Genomic DNA, 18,383 nt, shown 5'->3' on the forward strand with positions numbered 1-18,383 from the left:
TTCAAGTGATTTCCAATAAGATCTTGCACAAATGCCTGGTAATGTACCTCAATTTTTGTGACAAAACTAGTAGTTGCAATATTTCAATCACAAATTCTTGGAAAGAATTATATATTATTGAGGAATGTTTTATCTGAACCTTAAAGTTTTTGTGATGTAATGGTAGTTCAGTTGTCTATAAATAATTCATTAGTGACATCAAAATACAATTGTGTACCAGTTAGATGTCCCCAGCTCTTTGAACTGTGTGGGCAGTAAGTTTATAGCTCCATGCTGGCCTGAACTTTATGACACAACTTAAAGAATTCTAGACTGTAAATGACAATTGTTATTTTTCTGTGGGATCCATTAGGACCCAGCAGGAGGGGGTGTTGATATTGAAGTGTTTCTAGACTTTCCCCTGGTATGAGACCATTAACTTACCCCAGGGGTGGTTTATTTGTATCCATCACTTTGTTATTACAGCACAGTGGGTAATTTTGCATCAGCTATCATTCTGTGTTATTTAAGCATTATGGGTAATTTGGAGGGCCATTCACTAAAATAATAAAATTGGGAATTTACTAGCTAAGGTATTTTAAGAATACAATGAAGATTTATGCATCAGTATTTATATCCACAACAGAATGCCTAATTATAGAGTTAATTTCATTAATCAGGAATAGGAGAAATATTGTGACAAATATTTCCAACCCCATGGGCTAAAGACCAAATTGAGTTATTGACTAAGAACCCTCCTTGTCAATAGTCAATTTCAAGGATCACAAGGGATAACACAGTGTTGACCATAGAATGATGGTATTTATAGCCCACCAGGGGTCCCCCCATGTCTCTTTCACCTGTGCACTAATGGCTGTGCTAACACATTTAAAATGAGCACCAGCTGTACCAGTCCGATTACAGAGGTTAACACAAGTCCAGCTTGGTCACAGTTTGAATTTGGACATTTGATTAAGTGCCCATGAATTTTTGTATATTGGAGATTGTATAATTGGAGATGTTGCTTCGTTAGATGGATGTAAGAAATGTGTTTTCAGTGCATGTGTGCATAATGTAACTTGAAGATTTTTGAGTTTATATGTGAGTTATAAATTATTGATGAATAATATTCTTCCATGTGAATCTGGTCTGCTCAATCTCTTATCAGTATATTGTTTTGAGTGGAAATCATTATTGTGCAGTAAATGATTTTTTGGTGAAAAAAAACAATTCTTAAATTGATGAAGATCAAAATCAGAAATTTGTGCTGATGTGAAAAGGAAAAAAAAAGTAATATTCTGTGGGTAAGAAAATGGTTTACCTAATAGCCTTGAAGCTGAAGACTATTTAATTAAAGGAATGTGTATTGCGATAATTACTAGTATCTTCCTGAAGAATCTGTGTTATTTTTAGCTCAGAGAATTATCGTTTGTAACAAATTTCTAAAAGGTCTTTGGGTGTTACTTAGAAAATTGTCTCTAATCTATGCGCAATGAAGTTGGGGTTCAATTGTGTACGCAATGCATTTGCAGGTTTATAGGATATGATAGTTTGTGTTTCACGCAATTAACAATTAGACGGGGAGCTTGTATATATACACCTGAGGGAAAATTGAAGGTGGCCTACATTCCAACATGTGCTGGGGACTGGATTCCTGGGAGGAAAAGGTTCATCAAAATATCTGACCTTCGCATCCATAGCTAGAAAAATCAATTTTTTTCACAAACCAAGATGGAGAGAATTGAAGCTTGTAGTGGTCTTGACAAGTTTCATTGAGGAATTTACAATTATAAACATAGCTTGTTTCCATGACAATCTGTTTCCCTCTGTCTCCTTGTGGAGAGTTGATGAATGTCTGCAATAGGACTATGTTGATGACATGTAATAGCTTTGGCTTCAATCAAAAGAGGGAGAGGATAATACAGGAATGGGAAAGGAGGACCGTCATTAATCGAGAGAAAAAAAATTGCGAAGGCTTAAACACTGAGATGTAGCCTCAGGAACTGTAACTTGTTAAATTCTTTAAGGCTACGAAATTGCGGGGAAGGAATTATAGAAGACTGATGAAGAATTTCTCTCCCTAGTTGATATTGTGACAGTGACTTAAAGTTGATGAATTTAGAAAGATTGGATTTCCGTGGTAATGGAATGCCATGTCTCGTTTTTGGTGCCTGTACAAAATTGTGATACTGTTTTTTGTCATGATAGTTTCTATTACCATGTTCAGAGACAGTGTGAATAACATTAATCAATGAGGGATTTCCATTTTGAGCTACTGCAGTTTTTATTGCATGGCCGATGTTTAAGGCTATGAAGGATTCTGTTCTGAGCTGTCTGTTTGGGGGATTCTCGGGTCATTCCCAATGTGGACAGGAAGCCACTGTCCCCAGGGATCGCAGCCCTCACCAACGTCAACCCACAGCAGCCATGGACTGGAATGTAGGTCAAGAGAGTAACAGGAGGGGGCCCACAAAAAAGCTCAGCAGGGGGTCAAGCCCAAGGAAACCTGAAACTATTCCACTGATGGTTTCAACCAGTCAACCTCAAAAGCAGAGACCTCAGTATTTGCTGGACCTTAAGAGTGACACTCCATATTTAGAATCTGACCTTGTGATATCTAGATCAAGGACACCTGCCTCAGATGTGAGCCATCAACAACAGCCTCATGTGCTAAGAGCAGAAGCGGATGTCCATCAAAGTTACCATGACAACCATCACTATGATGATCTCCCAGTCAGGGGAATTTTGAAGAAGAAACCTCACTCTTACATGATTTCACCAAGTTCTGTGTCGAGGACCACCTATGAAAATGCTAGATCTCCGGAGAGTCCTATATACTTGTCCCTTCAGTCAAGATCAGGGGCCACGAGTCATGACCCTCAGGCAGCAGACAAACCCATTAGACCAGGGGAATTGTCCCAAGAGTCTATTGACTTCTGGAACTTCCTGCTGAGAGAATTTAGAAAGGAGGTAAATGATTTAGTGTGATGCTTCTAAGAAATTTTATTTTAGCACTGTGTATTGACCAAAGATCATATTGTAAAAGCGAAAAATTGGAGGTTTAAAATAATAATGAGTCCAGTGAGTGACATTTTGTGTTATTTATGGTAGGTGATATTTTAGTCCTCTATAGATATTAAAAAGCTGTGCTTCAAGAAACAGCTGATTAATTGAGTATTTGACATTTTAGAGAGTATTTCTGCACCCAAATCCCTGTTAATTCCGTGATACTGCAAAAGAACCACTAATTTGTGCCAAAATAGATAAAAGTTACGTAAGAGAAAAAAATGAAGCACGTTATCTTTAATGAGCATTATGGGTAACACCTGTAGATGAGTTTGTCTTTTGCCGGGAATATTACAAAGAAATTATGTAACTATATTTGTTATAGTTAATTATTCATTCTCCCCATCATGATCTTGATGGTTTTACATCATTCAGTAAGCTAATCTCCATTCATCAATGTAGTACATGTACCCTGCTAACATTTAACTATTAACAGCTTGATGAATTTTCAGCACTCAGCAGTAGATGTTCCAGTCTTACATATGTTCTTAAAGGATTGATACAAATACAAATTTAAAGAGCGAAAAATTGATTTTCACGTAATATAGAGTAAAAACTGCCGAATCCAACACCTGTGCAATCTGTTTCACTGTGAATTCAGTCCCAATTTACTATATTCCATGTTACATGTATTTACACTGTGTAATCTGACACCATGTTCTAATCTGACACAAAATTTGTCTCCCAGAGCATGTTGGATTAGACAGGTTTCACTATACTCAAGTATGTCTTGTTAGTACGGGAAGTTGCATTATAAATGATATATATTAACCTATGAACATCTTTGCAGGAAAGTGCCAAGAAGAGGGAGGCTTTTCTAAACATGCTTTCCAAGCGATACCCTCAGTATGCCGAGCGGATCCATCGCCCCTCCAGTGAAAGTGGATACCCTGTCCAGGTAAATAGCAAATTTTACTTATATGCATGTATGTGTAAATTACTGAGAGAGGGAGGGGGGATGAGCTAACTTCATCTACAGAAATGACCAAAGCATGTTTAGTAATGATATAGTAATGTGTGTATAAAATCATATATTTAAAACGTCATAGTGACATTGCTGATGGAATACTTATAGCAGTAGTACTGGGTATTGGCTAGAGATTTCGTTTTGGGATATATTGCGATATTTTTAACTGTATTGCAATGTGTATTGCAATGTTTTCAACAAAAATTTAAATGGCATTTTCTTATTATATTATCTTCTTTTTACATGTAGAATGTACATATCTATGATAAATAACCAAAAATAAATATCTTGTTGATTGAATTACAGTTGTTCAACTAAATACACCCATACAACAGCTTTTGTCTTACAGTTCAGCATGATCGCAAACCTTTGTGATAACTTTTCTTTATATTCTATGATAGAATTCCTGAGTCCAAGCATTTTGTCAGTATATCAGTATTACAAAAACGTATTGCAATACATGTACGATATTTTTTGTCAACATACCGCAATATACCAGAATATCGGTATTATTTCCTAGCCCTATTTAGCAGCCATACACTTTACATGAATATTGAGATATATTAAATGTGATGAATTTTCACATGATTTTACAGATATTGCTACAATGTTTAGTTATACATGTGTATTTAGATCTTTCACTTGCTCACTTGCCTTTAAACTTAGAAGATTAGAAGAATGTCTCAGCTGATCATAAATTATAAAGGTTTTTTTGTAAAAATTTCAATATGCTTGAACATGAAGGCTCGTAACAACATTACAATGTTCAGAGTTAAAAAAAAAACAAACGAACAGACAGACAGACAAAGTGGTTTTAAAATTATGAACATGCCAGGGAGACCACGCAATATTTTGCATCATTAAGGAGGAACATTCCTGGTCAAAGAGAGATAAATTTAACGTGTTCCAAACTTGGCAGTGTTCCTACCAGTATAAGACTTGCATCATAGTTTCAAAACTTTGACATTATAGTAATTACATCTTTTTCTTTATAATAAATACAGTCAAACCTTGTTATCTTGAACTCGATGGGACCGGTCATGGAGAAAAAACTTTGAGATATCCAAGGATTCGAGATATCAGGGGTAAATTACCGGTACTTAAAGAAATAGAGTTTGGGACTTTCAAATCACTTCGACATATCCATGGTATTCGAGATATCAGTGTTCAAGATATCAAAGTTCAACTGTAATCAAAATTTATACTTATAAGGAATAGATAGTTTCATTGAGCCTATAATAATTTGATTCAGAAGTTGCAGTACTGTAGCATGACATTATGTGTGAGTATTCCATCACCTTGATAAATTTACCAGAAAGTAGTTATTAAGGATTCATGAGAGCACAGGTATTTTAGAAATGTGTTAAGGAGTACCTGAATATCAATTACAAAGCATAGTTTACTTTATATATTTGATTTATAACAATAACTTATGAAAATGGTGAGTGGTAATAATTGTGACAGAAAATAAATGTGTTTTACAGTACATTATGCCCTCGTTATGAACTTATTTTGCATCAGAACTTGTGCGTTATTGGTTTTTCTCATATTTCCGTGTATTTATGCCACAAAATTTCATAAGTCTCTTATTCAAGTCCAAAAATTGAAGGATTTGTTAGCATTATAATTCATTTATTCCATTAAATTAGCACATCATAATTAACACTTTTCAAAATGAAGTGATAAACATTAATATACCGTTATCATGAAAAGTTATATTGAAATATGTCAGCATATTATATATATTAACAGCTTCTTCGTATTAATTATCAAAGGTAAAATTATATTTCATGATTTATTAAAATTCATAATTAGTCAATGTTCATTAATTAGATATTTAACTTGGCAAAACTGTAGAATTAAAGCCATGAAGAAATTAGCAGATTCTGCACCTTCTTCTAACTCGATCATAGGACTTGACTTGTATATATGGCATTATACAAGGACTTGTCTTAATTGTCACGTAAAATTATTATAGATTTATATGTCGGAGCTTAAATAGTGCACTAAATCATCAACCAATTGTAATTTTCAATGTGTCTATTACTATTAACCAATAGATATGAATTTATGCCCCCCCCCCCCCCCCAACACACACATGCATACACAAAAGTTAGAAAAGGCATGTCCTCAGCTTGACTTGGAATTACAGCTCTGGACTCTTTTCTCTTTCAATTTTCTTTAAAAATATGTCATTCTGAAGAAATTTGACTGAAAGATATTGAAGATCTGTTGGAAGAAAAGAATTAAACACTCCATAGTAGTATTTAATAAGCTGAGAGTACAACAGTCCCAGTGTTCAAGTAGAAAAATTGGTTTTGCTTTTCAGGCCTTGAAAGTTTGTTTAGACACAGATTTTGCTCAGCGCATACCTGAACAAGGTTTTTACCTGCATGGAGAAAGAAAAAAAACAGCCGACACACGCCAGAGATCATTTTTAATTTTCTCGTATATACCAAACATTTTATGACCCATGATGCAACAACTCATTTAATAGCCAATTTATCAATGGATCGTTGACAAGGCAAACATGCCTAGTATTTAATTTCAGGGAGAAAAGTTATTTTTTTGTGCCTTTTCACTCACAATTTATTACTTGTCTTTTGTCTGTTATGACAGATAAGACAAAATCTTTAATAGCCTTTGTATTATTTATTTTCTGTACATAGAATTTTTTCCCCATTGTTTGACTTCCAGGAAAAATAAAAAGATCCTGCCACACAGTTAATACAGGTGGAAATAATTTTAAAGCTTCAGAATTACTTTGCTCTTGTTTAGTATCTAATGCTAGTTACTTTGGTTGGGCTTCCATCATTAAGTTGATTAATTTTGGGGGTTGAAGCAGATTCAAGCCATTCAATGTTTTCTGATTTATTGATCGTACAGATCGAGTGACAAAGACTGACATTGAATCATGCACATCAAAAAATCCAGGAATAAAAGTGTAAATATGAGATAGCCTGCTTCCACAGCAATCACCCATCAACATTGAACTGTGTGTACTTTTGTTTTTCAATCTTTTGACAAGGGGGGCAGTGACGAAAGCTTTTGGAGTCTTATCAGCTGTAATCATTGAAGGAGGAAAAGAAATTGGAGACAAAAAGCAAGATTGTTTGTTTTTTGGTTGAGGAGGAGAAATTATATCCTCTTTCTTGCAGTTCTCAGGTTTAGGAGGGTGGATATTGGATTCTTTCATCCTGGAAATCACAGCAACCCAGACTGCTCCAAGTTTTAATGGGTTGTGGAGTTTATCAGTATGAAACAGTCTAGCAGATATCATCCAGTGACAACCAAGTTGTTTAATGCAATATCTTTGAGTGCAAGGATTAATATATATATATACACTGATGCCTCTGTCTGACATCTAAGTGTTGGAATCAACAGATATCAGAACTTGGTAACTTGAAAAGTTTTCAAGCTTTGTTTAAAGTTAAACAGATCATCTTTTTGAAGTTTTCAACTTTCCATTAATGTGAAAATTGAAACAGAAAGGAGGAGATTAGTTAATGGGGAAAAGAGGTTACCTTCAAATTAAAGCTAATGTGAAAATATGGACAGATTTTATGGCTAATGGAGAAATTGAGTTCGAGGTTGTCAGGCAGATAGCAAGACATTATGATGTAATTCTAAACAGGAAGTGCATCGGAACTCTTAAGGAAATTCAGCCGTCGTCTGTCGGTATTTGTTGAAAAGAGGATTGACTGAATGTAACAGGTGTGTCTCAATGCAGGGACTGTAGATTCTTCTGACAAAGCAGTGTCTCTCAGAGAAGATCCGTAAAGTTATTGCGTAACCCACATTGATTTCATTTGTCTAGGGGTCACTGGAGATTTCACACATTTATAACAATCTGTGGCAATTACTCTGTGATTTACAGGGTTTTGTTGAAATTTCATGTCGGTGTAACCCTAGTTTTGTTGTTTTCTCGGATTTTAGATCAAATATGAATTCGACAGAGAGAGTGATTTGGAACTTACATAATATGGTGAGAAAATATATTTTATTTTCCTGTAGAAAAGATCTTTAAATAAGATTTTTTTGTCTTTTATATCATGTAAATGGTGGGATCAGGTTCAGATTATACATCAATTTTAAAAAATGTTCAATTATTACAGATATATCTAGAAAATAAACATCAAAGAAGGGCTTAACTTTATGCTAATATTTTATCACATTTTAATTTCCAGCAGAAAACATTACTCTAAAGTATGAGCTATAAATCGTAATCATCAGGCCCAGGCATATGATGAAAATATTTCAAATTTTTCTTCATGTAGTATCTTAACCGACTTGTTCCCTCTCTTGGCCTTAATTTTCATATCTTATACAAAACTTTTGCATCATGGTGTTCATGCAGGTCTATTCCCGTACACATCTAAAAATGCACGATTTGTCTTTTTGCTGACATGGGGTACCATTTCTTCTGTAAAAATCAAACAGAGCTGTGACAGCTAAACTAGACAGCCTACAAAGAATTCCTGTATCCATTAAAAGTGTACTTATGTTCCATGATCATCATACAGATGTTTGGGGTTCTTCTTGTCATTTTATCTGATTTTGGGGGGGAATTATATTATTTTTTAGCTCCCCATAGATTTCAAGCCATGAGTCATAGCATTTTTTGCATGTCAATCTTGTATTGAGTTCAGGTATGTTGCCATATTTGAAAAAAAAAAAGTGATATTGATTTATTGTTTGCTTTCTCCGGGGGAATTTAAATGTGTGCATGTTGCATTAAGATAAGACAAGACGAATGTGTCATGTTTTTTTGAAATGCATGCTAGGTTGTGAGATTATGTCAAATTTAACTCACATGACTTCATAAAATTTCAAAGATTGATGAAATGCATATTTATGTTCAACGTTCATTTTTAAATTTTTAAGCAAAAAAATCATTTTTCTAAAAACGTTTTAACATACTCCAGTAACAGAAATTGTTTTTTGATGTTTATGATGAATATTTCCTTTCTACTGTGAAATCACTAATTTTCATGAGGGTTTAATTTTTGTTGTGTTCATGGTATATATGAAGAGACCCACAAATTCATGTCCTCCAGGAAATGCAAAACAACTCAGCACTTCTTCATCCAAGAAATCAAATCCCCATGAACCAATAATTTTTCTTCAAACCTCGAAAATTTGACCCCACAAAAATATATGATTTTACTGTATATAAGAAACAAAATAATATAATGAGAGAGAGAGAGTTGAAATCTTTACATTTTGTGCAAGGAGATACCAGAATAATCTTAAGAACCTATGACAAAACATTTTGCTTTGGATTTCAGTATATGCAAAGTATGGGATACTAGACATTTCACTTTTCAAGATCATGGTGACCTATTTTTTGGACTGTATGAACTGGCCAGATTTGTGAGATGTGAAACGGAGTCCATTACAAACCTAACATACAGATGGTTACACAGACAAACAGGAAACAATACTCTTTTAAACAACCAGACATGGAAAAGTGTTTTATTATCAAAGAATTATAATACAAACTTTTTTAATGACAGTAAATTGTATTTATTCTCTAAAAACAAAAAAAGAAAAAAAAAGAATGCTGCCAAGGATTTTTTTGGGGGGTGGGGGGATTTTGGTGTTGGGTACTTAATATGTTATATAGGTAGATACAGGTAACAAGCCATCCTTGACATTGATATACTGCATTTGGTTTTAGAATCGCCGCCCCAGAGACCCACATCGGCGAGCTACCACAGTGGTGACTTATAACCCGGGCTGTGAGCAGGACTTTGACAATCGGTCAGACACCATGTCCAGCTCGGAGGGACCGACACTGAGGCGAGGGGGATGGATGAGGAACAGCATGCCAGTGATGAAATCCCCACCAAACATGTACGACAAAATGGCAGGTTAGTCACAATGTCCTGAAATCCAGTTTAGAAAGTCAAGAATGAAAAGCAAGGACAGTGCAGCTCATCTGTGTGAGCCTATGAGGCCCCTGCAAAATCTGACAAGAGAAAATGTAGTAGAAAATTTGCCCACCCATAGCTGCAAAATTGTGAAAAGTAATTGAGTAAAGTGGACTGAACAGGTTCATATTGAGGTGCTGGGCTTTTACATTTGTATGGCAAAGTAAGTAGGGATAGAAAGTCAGAAATGAATTGCCATAAACATACTATGAAACTATAACCATTTTATATAGATAATCTGCAAAGAGTACGTGGTGCACATACTTTTTTTGAACAAAAATAACTACAAACCAAACTAGGTCTTTGGAGTTCGGTTTAAAAATATATCTATTTAGACAAAATGTAAATATTTTCCTACATTTTCCCAATCAGAAGAATAGTTAAAGAGACGTTACAATTTGCCAGAAAAGATTATCTGTGTGTAATGAAAAGTGGTCATGAAGTTGGTTATAAAAAGAAACTGAGCAGTCATTATAGGTGAGGGCTGGCTCTTCTCAGAATCTCTGGTGGGTAATTTATCAGCAGTTAAATTCCTACTGAGCCCCAGTGAGAGATCCCTGGTGGTGGCAGTGATACTAGGGTTTTTTTTTCTGAAGATGATAAGACGCTGGTGGGGGGTTGTCAGGTATACATGAGGTATTTCTGTGGGGAGGCAGACAAGAATGAAATATAGGAAGACATTAGAAGTTTGAGGGAATGGAGAGATGTCAGGAATTTCTGAAGATCCAGTATGGATTTTGGGTGTATGTGTAACAATGTAATCTAAAACAGCTTCAAAAGTAATTCTCTGATAATCATTGTTGTTATTAAATTGTGTGGTATGTTGGTATAATGTCAAAGATGATATATAGCTAAGAGTATCATTTTCATAATTAAAAGACACACAAACATTTTGTTGGTACATTGTATATTAATTCTGTAAACGTCATATTATACATTATTGTCTTTGTTGCAGAAAAGATTATTACTTCAATTACAGTAAAACAGTCGCTTATAGCAAACATGCTTATAATGAATTGATGCTTACTGGTACAGTGAATTGATTTTCATTCCCTGTGACTTTAAAGTACATTTGTACTCTTAATGGATATAACAAATAATGCTTATAACGAAGCAAAATCATCTCTTCCAGGCACTTTATTATAAGCTTATTTTACTGTAATGACTTTGTGAACTCAAGACAATGATTATGCAACCCAAAGAATGTAGGACAGTATCTACTTAAGCTGGAAATTAATGGCCATATAAATATATAATATTTCTTACATCATTGTAGATATCTAATTATATTCATAATTTTGCTGATTTGTTATTTAGGTGTTGTATTTTTGGTGGTCGGGGACCAGACAAAGAAAGCGGAACTTCCAAATGAGATAACCCACCTGGACACGGTGAGAGCATTGTTTGTCCGATCATTCCCCAAGAAACTGACCATGGAGTATCTGGCCTCCCCCAAGCAAAAGATCTACATCTTGGACACAATGACAAATATATACTACCAGCTGGAGGATCTACAGTAAGTCTTAGTGGTGGATCAAAGTTTTTGTGGGATGTTGTTTAATTGTATGAAGCAAAATCCTGGAAGTTAAAAAGAAACTCTGCTTCAATAATATAGTATTTTTGCTGGTCAATTATTCTTTAGGGACATCAAGAATCGTACTGTGTTACGACTGTATAATTCTGACAGCGAAGACCCTCAGCAAGTCCGAGAACCACCCCCAGAGGTACGAGGAAAACAAATGCAGGTGTCCAGGGAACCCACTCCTCCCAGAATTCCAGAACAAGTATGGCTGCTAGCAACAATGAATCTGATAATAAAAAAAGTTGTTTCTGATATTTGGGACTGTCAAGTGTTTGTTGGAGTGTTAAGGCCAAAAATATTTGTTTTGTTTATGATGCTGTATAATAGTTTTTTTCTTTATATCACAATTATTGCCAAAACATTGTTAATTTTAATTTGCGTAGTCCTAGTTTTGCGATTGTCACAGTGGTTAAACAGAGTATTTATGTAATACATACAGTGTACAATGAATGCCAATTTATTCGAATTTAATTTTTAACAATCCAAAAATGCTTGCAAAGAAAGCAAAATTGGATCATCACGAAAATAACCAGCTATATGCTATATACAAAAGAAAAGGTCATTATTGTGTCATTCTTTTTTTTCAGGGTAGAAGATCACAGACCCTCCCTACAGGAATGACGCATTCCTATCCCCCATATCAAGAAAACCAGGTGCCACATGGGACAAAGTCAACAGATAGGTCAAGGTCACTGCCCAGAGGTCAAGGACCAGACTATGGATACATTACATATCATTCCACAGACAGAATGCAGGTAACAATGCATTACACATACACAGACAATAGTTACACAATCATTGTTAATGTGTTATTTACCCTATCACTGTATTAAACTTGTGTGATTTTGTTTAATATCACTGTGTTTAACTTGCCAGTGTGATTTTGTTTAATATCACTGTGTCAGTAGAGTGAAACACAGTGATCCTCCATAAACAGCACAATATATCAAGTTAATATAATATGTGTTTATGTATTGTTATTTTGTGCTAGTATTTGCTTTATTTTGAACATGCATTTCTTATAAGAGCATGAAAGCTGAAAATATGATTTACTAAATTGTTAAACATTTTAAATCAGTTTTGTAAAAATTATTACAGGGAATACTAATAAGAGGTTTGATTATCACTTTTGTTTTGTTTCATTGTTCTAAATGTTTTGCATTTTAAATAATATTTTCAGAAAAATCAAGTGATTTTTTTATCTGAATTAATTACTTTCCAGTTTAAACTTACCTTTTTTGCGTTTTTCTCCAGAATTCAGTAGATGGTCATCATTACCCATCCACCTCTCCGGATCGTCCGAATCTTCGCCCCATTCCAGAACATCGTCACTACCTGAATGGACATTCCCATGGTCATGAGATCAGGCGTTCCCCGCCTACTAACAGGAGTCGATCAGCTGATCCATACTACAGGGACCTATCACCCCCAGCACATGCAATCACTGCCCCTGGAGCACCCCCACAGACTTACATAGCTACAGGAGTGAGGGCAAACACCATGGTCTCCCCACTCAGAGCAACAGGCCCCTCAGGTCAAGATTCAAGTGAGTGAATCAAATTGTCTCTTTTTAAAACATATATATGAAAATTCAATACATCGAGTTACATATATTAAGTGCTAGCACAAGATTATTGCTGATGATTCAGAAAAATCAGTGATCATAAAAAATGAAGAATTAAGCCAATGATTATAAATACAAAGAAAAATTAATTACTTTAAATCTTTATCACTGTTAAATATTCCTAAGTATATGCAAGGAATTTATTATCACATAATTTTGCGAGACGCACCAAATAGAATTAATGGCTTTTATTTTTATATTGCTGAAATACACATATAAATCGCAGTCCACTTGCGAATTCATGTTCTCCTGATTTTGACTTCTATTAGTCATTTCATGATAAGTTCTTGCATAAGATTAGGAACCTGCAGTATATGCCATGTGTATATGTGAAGTTTTTCTTTGTTAGGAAACTTAAATCGTCACACTTTGGCTTTTACTCCGATGGGAGAACCCACGAACGGAACCATGCGATCCCAGAGTTACCGCGTGCCCTCAGATTCCAGCCAGCATATCCCTCAGAGACCTAGGAGTGTCACCCCACAACCCTACCCCCAGGAGGAAGTCAACCAGTAAGATTTCTTATCAATACCCTCAGCTGTCACACCTAAAACTGGGACTAGGTAGGGGCCCAAAAATAAAGTTGCAAAAATTTAGTCCAAAATTTATAACATCAGTATTAGTGTATGGAAATGAAAATCATTGTCACAAATGTATCATTCAACCAGAACATACAATATTTATTGGGATGGTTATGCAGAGATATTGTGAGGAGGATAAATGACTGTAGAAAAACATTTTAAAATATTTTTATACTTGAGTCATTCATTAGTAATATATTAAATATTAATTAAAATTCAATAGTATATTTAATTGAAATTGCATCCGCAAGGAACTTCTTATTTTTGAAAAGTACCACATGTTTCTAATCTTTCAGAAAACCCTGCTGACTGACCAATACCTTGATTCAACTGGCATAAGCTTGCTTAAGAATTACAGTACTATGTAGATTCTACACTTGAATTACGATGTAGAATTAAAATATCATTCCACTGGGGTGCCCAGTCATCAAACTTAACTGGATTTTGATCAACTGCAGTGATCACATTTTGACTTCTTTTTATTACATGTATCCTTGTACTGTAGATTTCGTATGGACAAGATGGAGGAGCAGATTGCAAGCCTGGCAGCTTGGGTACAGACCGCCGTGTCCAGTACAAGTCGCACTACCAGTGTCCATAGCAGTCACACCACTACTCCATCTGAGCAGCCTAGCTCAGCTACTAGTAGTAAGTTATCTTGCATTAACACCACTCCATCTGAGCAGCCAAGCTCAGCTACTATAGTAGTAAGTGATCTCACAATAACACCACTCCATCTGAGCAGCCTAGCTCAGCTACAAGTAGTTAGTGATCTCACCATAACACTACTCCATCTGAGCAGTCTAGCTCAGCTACTAGTAGTAAGTTATCTCACTATAGCACCACTCTATCTGAGCAGTCTAGCTCAGCTACAAGTAGTTAGTGATCTCACCATAACACCACTCCATCTGAGCAGTCTAGCTCAGCTACTAGTAGTAAGGTATCTTACCATAACACTACTCTATATTAGCAATCCAGCTTAGCTACTAGTAGTAAGTTATCTCACTATAGCACCACTCTATCTGAGCAGTCTAGCTCAGCTACAAGTAGTTAGTGATCTCACCATAGCACCACTCCATCTGAGCAGTCTAGCTCAGCTACAAGTAGTTAGTGATCCCACCATAACACCACTCCATCTGAGCAGTCTAGCTTAGCTACTAGTAGTAAGTTATCAGCAATAGACAGTAAATTCCTCACAGGAATCAGGTCAGTTACTTTATCTCAGAAAAAAGACAGCTAATCTTTCAGAGCAGTAGGCTCAGCTACAAGGGGTGTACTATATCACCTCTCTCCAAGCAATGTCTGCTCAGTTTATAGCAGTATCTCACATGGTCACTATTACTCCATCCAAGCAACTAAGCTCAGCTTGTAGACATTGTAGTAATTTATCTTACCTAAACATTACCACTCCATCCACCCAGCCTGGTAGTGTGATATAATATCTAGCCAATTCATACTATACTGTCAATTTGGAGTTAGTCATCAAATCACTTGACTTCAAAAACTAGTTCTAATACATGTACATGTAGTTCCAGTTCCCTCTTTTTTAAAATGCTACACATGTAAATATATGTGATTGTAACCCAATGTCACATCATACACAATTTCAATAGTACATCTAGCCCCCGAAGAGCCTTTCTCAGTTGTATGTACATATGTACCTGTAACTATGTAAAGTCTCATTAACCTTATATATGATGATTCTCTTATTCCTCTGTGTTTTCCATAGAAGCCTAGAATATTCTGTATCTTTCTTGCTTTAGTTGAGGAAGCCAGTCTCTTACCTGTCAGTAGAGGTATATAAAACCAACTGTTGTGTACAGCATGGACGTGGGATTTTTAGTTTTTATTGTTTGAGCTTTTGTGAGATGCAGTGAATTTTTTTTCCCTTCAAGTGTAGACTTATTTTACATCACCAAAATTCCAGTTTAATTATTATTATTTTTTTTTAAATTATTTTAAATGCATTATTTTGTTATTGTTCATCAGTATTGTATTTCCCAACAACTGCACATTATGAATGTTCTTGATTATAATGTACATTGTACATGCATGTATATGGTTAATTGAACGTCTTTGAAGTTTTCTTCATGCAATATGATTAACAAATTATTTGAAAATTTGTAATCTGTTCTTCTAATTTTTAATTTTACTGATCAATTTATTATTTTTAATCTGAATTTAACTTTTTAGGATTTTTAAATATTTTTTTTTTAAAGTACATGGTGCAACTGCTTTTTAATTTATGCACTATGACTCGGACAATGATAAAAACAACTACATATACTTATTTTGCAGCAATTTTCTATCAAAATTCTTCTACTCCAAATTGTCTTTCATGCAAAATATGGAAGTGCATGTGATAAATTGATTTATAATTTGTTGATTCAGTGAATGTTGCTTTCTCATTATAAAGCTATACATCATTCCACTTCAAGGTCTTTCTGACATTTCGGGAGTCACACAGAAGGCTGTGACCAAGAATCTGAAGGATGGAATTCTGACGATAAAGAAACAGGCATCTCATCTAAAGGGGGATCTCCGACAGATTCGACGCCTTCATCAGCTGAACAAAGAAAGCCTGCAGGAGTCGATACACGACACCATGAAAAAAATAGCAGTAGGTTTCCATGGTCATGTTCACTAAAAATTCATTTCATTTATAATGGGGAAAAATCTTGTTAACAGTCTTTTATTGCGAAGTCAAAATCAAATGCAAAATTTTCAACCCCCAAAATTGTCCATTATTTTATAGTATCTGAAAAAATGGAGTGAAATTGACTGAAAATAGATTGAAAAAGTCAGAAAATCTATGACTTTGTTGCAGACAGCCTTACGAAGTGTACCTGGTGCAGAACATCAGTTGCTACGACAACACAGAGTGGAAGCAGATACCACAACTCAGAAATACCTGGAAAAGAAATGTCAGGCCAGCAAAGAACTCAGGTAAGGGGCAGGGTTGTCAAGAAAACAATTATACAGGACAAACACTATACACTGCAGCCCCATGTGTATGGCAGGAAAAGTGTTTCATGGGCAATATTTATGTGAAGGATTTTTTCTTGCATATTTGTATCCCCCCCCCTTTCTGTAATTTCCCACACTAGCAGTATTTCAGTATTTTACCTAAGTACCTCCACATGTAAATTTTCCCATTTACAGTATTTCAGTTTTTGTGCTGTGTTTTAGTGATTTTGAGTGCCTCCACATGTTAATTGCCACATACACAGTATTTCAGTTTTGTGTGTGTTTTAGTAACATGGAGTGTCTCCACATGTAACTTTTCAAATTTACAGTATTTCAGTTGCTTAGTTTTACAGTTTTTCAGTTTTGTGTCATAGCTTAGTTTTACAGTATTTCAGTTTTGTGTCATAGCTTAGTTTTACAATATTCCAGTTTTGTGTCATAGCTTAGATTTACAGTATTACAGTTTTGTGTCAAAGCTTAGTTTTACAGTTTTTCAGTTTTGTGTTTTATTATAGTTTTACAGTATTTCAATTTTGTGTCATAGCTTAGTTTTACAGTATTTCACTTTTGTGTTATAGTTTAGTTACAGTATTTCACTTTTGTGTTGTACTTAAGTGTTACTACATTTCAGTTTTATGTGCTGTATTATAATGATCTGGACTACCACCAATGTAAATTTCAACATTTACAGTATTTATTTTAGTTTAATGCAGTAATTAAGTTTTACAGTATTACAGTTTTACGTGCTGTATTGCAGTGATCTGGAGGGAGCTGTAGAAGAGTTGAGGGAGGATGTGATTTCACGTCAATGTCATGTCAACATGTCTGATGTAGAGGGCATGGCCCTAATGCTGAGTACAGTCACCAAGACATTTGGGGAACTCAAAGGTTTGTCCTGAAATGATATTAATTAATTTATCTGATCCTGTATCAAGCACACCTCATAATGGTTCAGATCCCATATAAAGCACATTTCATAATGTATCATATCCCATATCAAGCACTTCTCATAATGTAAGATCCTATATCAAACACATAGTGTAATGTATCAGATCCCATATTAGCACATTTTCAATATCTTTTCCAATCTTTGTAGCTGCTTTCCCAGAAATGCAAAAGGATCTGAAGAAAGTAATGGCTGGAGAAATGGAGATTGTTGTCACAGAAGAAAAGTAAGTGTGAGAAACTGGACAAACTTGATCTTGCTGAAAGTTGTAGTAAATCTAATTAATTACAATAATTTTACTCCAAAATTTTGTTTTAAAATTGTATTCCTTTGAGAGATAAAATGTTAATACAGAATAGAACTATGAAATAATGCATAAACTTTAGTAAGATTAAGTCAAGGAATTACTGTAAGAAAATTCCGTTCGTATTCTGGTTGTTCACAGATTTCTGAAAGAGGAGCCCGAGGCAATAGAAGAAGCTTTAAAGCGATGTAAACGTTTAACTGGTACCCTGTTCACTCTCAAAAGGTAAGTTGACCATGATGTAGTATGTATAAAGTGTTCAAATAAAGGGCCACTTCCTGGAAATAATTCAGAAATAAGGTGGACCCTTTAAAAATTCTTCTCTAGAACCAAATGGTTGGAAAAGAAAGCCCATTATGTTTATATGTTCAAAGTTTTTCAAACCTTGACACCAAAGCTATGGAGAACTGTTGAAAGTTTTTAAGATTTAACAA

General features: G+C 34.9%; 2 protein-coding genes across 5 annotated transcripts in view; one reads left to right on the forward strand and one right to left on the reverse strand.

Annotated features, from left to right (window-relative positions):
* Window positions 1–18,383, reverse strand: part of LOC133188404 (actin-related protein 2/3 complex subunit 2-like) — a 136,168-nt gene that overhangs the window by 102,318 nt on the left and 15,467 nt on the right. The window lies entirely within an intron of this gene.
* LOC133188402 (coiled-coil domain-containing protein AGAP005037-like) overlaps window positions 1–18,383 on the forward strand; it is a 34,065-nt gene that overhangs the window by 13,135 nt on the left and 2,547 nt on the right. The window contains exons 1-15 of one of the 4 annotated variants that reach the window (XM_061323802.1): window positions 1,630–2,949; window positions 3,836–3,943; window positions 9,693–9,885; window positions 11,263–11,461; window positions 11,588–11,729; window positions 12,115–12,282; window positions 12,782–13,073; window positions 13,501–13,663; window positions 14,238–14,380; window positions 15,496–15,528; window positions 16,171–16,352; window positions 16,560–16,678; window positions 17,457–17,587; window positions 17,796–17,871; window positions 18,091–18,174. In XM_061323802.1, the coding sequence (XP_061179786.1) occupies window positions 2,278–2,949; window positions 3,836–3,943; window positions 9,693–9,885; window positions 11,263–11,461; window positions 11,588–11,729; window positions 12,115–12,282; window positions 12,782–13,073; window positions 13,501–13,663; window positions 14,238–14,380; window positions 15,496–15,528; window positions 16,171–16,352; window positions 16,560–16,678; window positions 17,457–17,587; window positions 17,796–17,871; window positions 18,091–18,174 (2,705 nt within the window). In that variant the 5' untranslated portion in view covers window positions 1,630–2,277. Of the gene's footprint in view, window positions 1–1,629; window positions 2,950–3,835; window positions 3,944–7,422; window positions 7,998–9,692; window positions 9,886–11,262; window positions 11,462–11,587; window positions 11,730–12,114; window positions 12,283–12,781; window positions 13,074–13,500; window positions 13,664–14,237; window positions 14,381–15,495; window positions 15,529–16,170; window positions 16,353–16,559; window positions 16,679–17,456; window positions 17,588–17,795; window positions 17,872–18,090; window positions 18,175–18,383 lie in introns of those variants that run through there. The other 3 variants (XM_061323805.1, XM_061323804.1, XM_061323806.1) reach the window with 3 other exon arrangements.

The sequence above is a fragment of the Saccostrea echinata genome, unplaced genomic scaffold (genome assembly GCF_033153115.1).
Source record: "Saccostrea echinata isolate AGI-Se365-2 ecotype Australia unplaced genomic scaffold, CSIRO_AGI_Sech_v1 ptg000016l, whole genome shotgun sequence".
Taxonomy (NCBI): domain Eukaryota; kingdom Metazoa; phylum Mollusca; class Bivalvia; order Ostreida; family Ostreidae; genus Saccostrea; species Saccostrea echinata.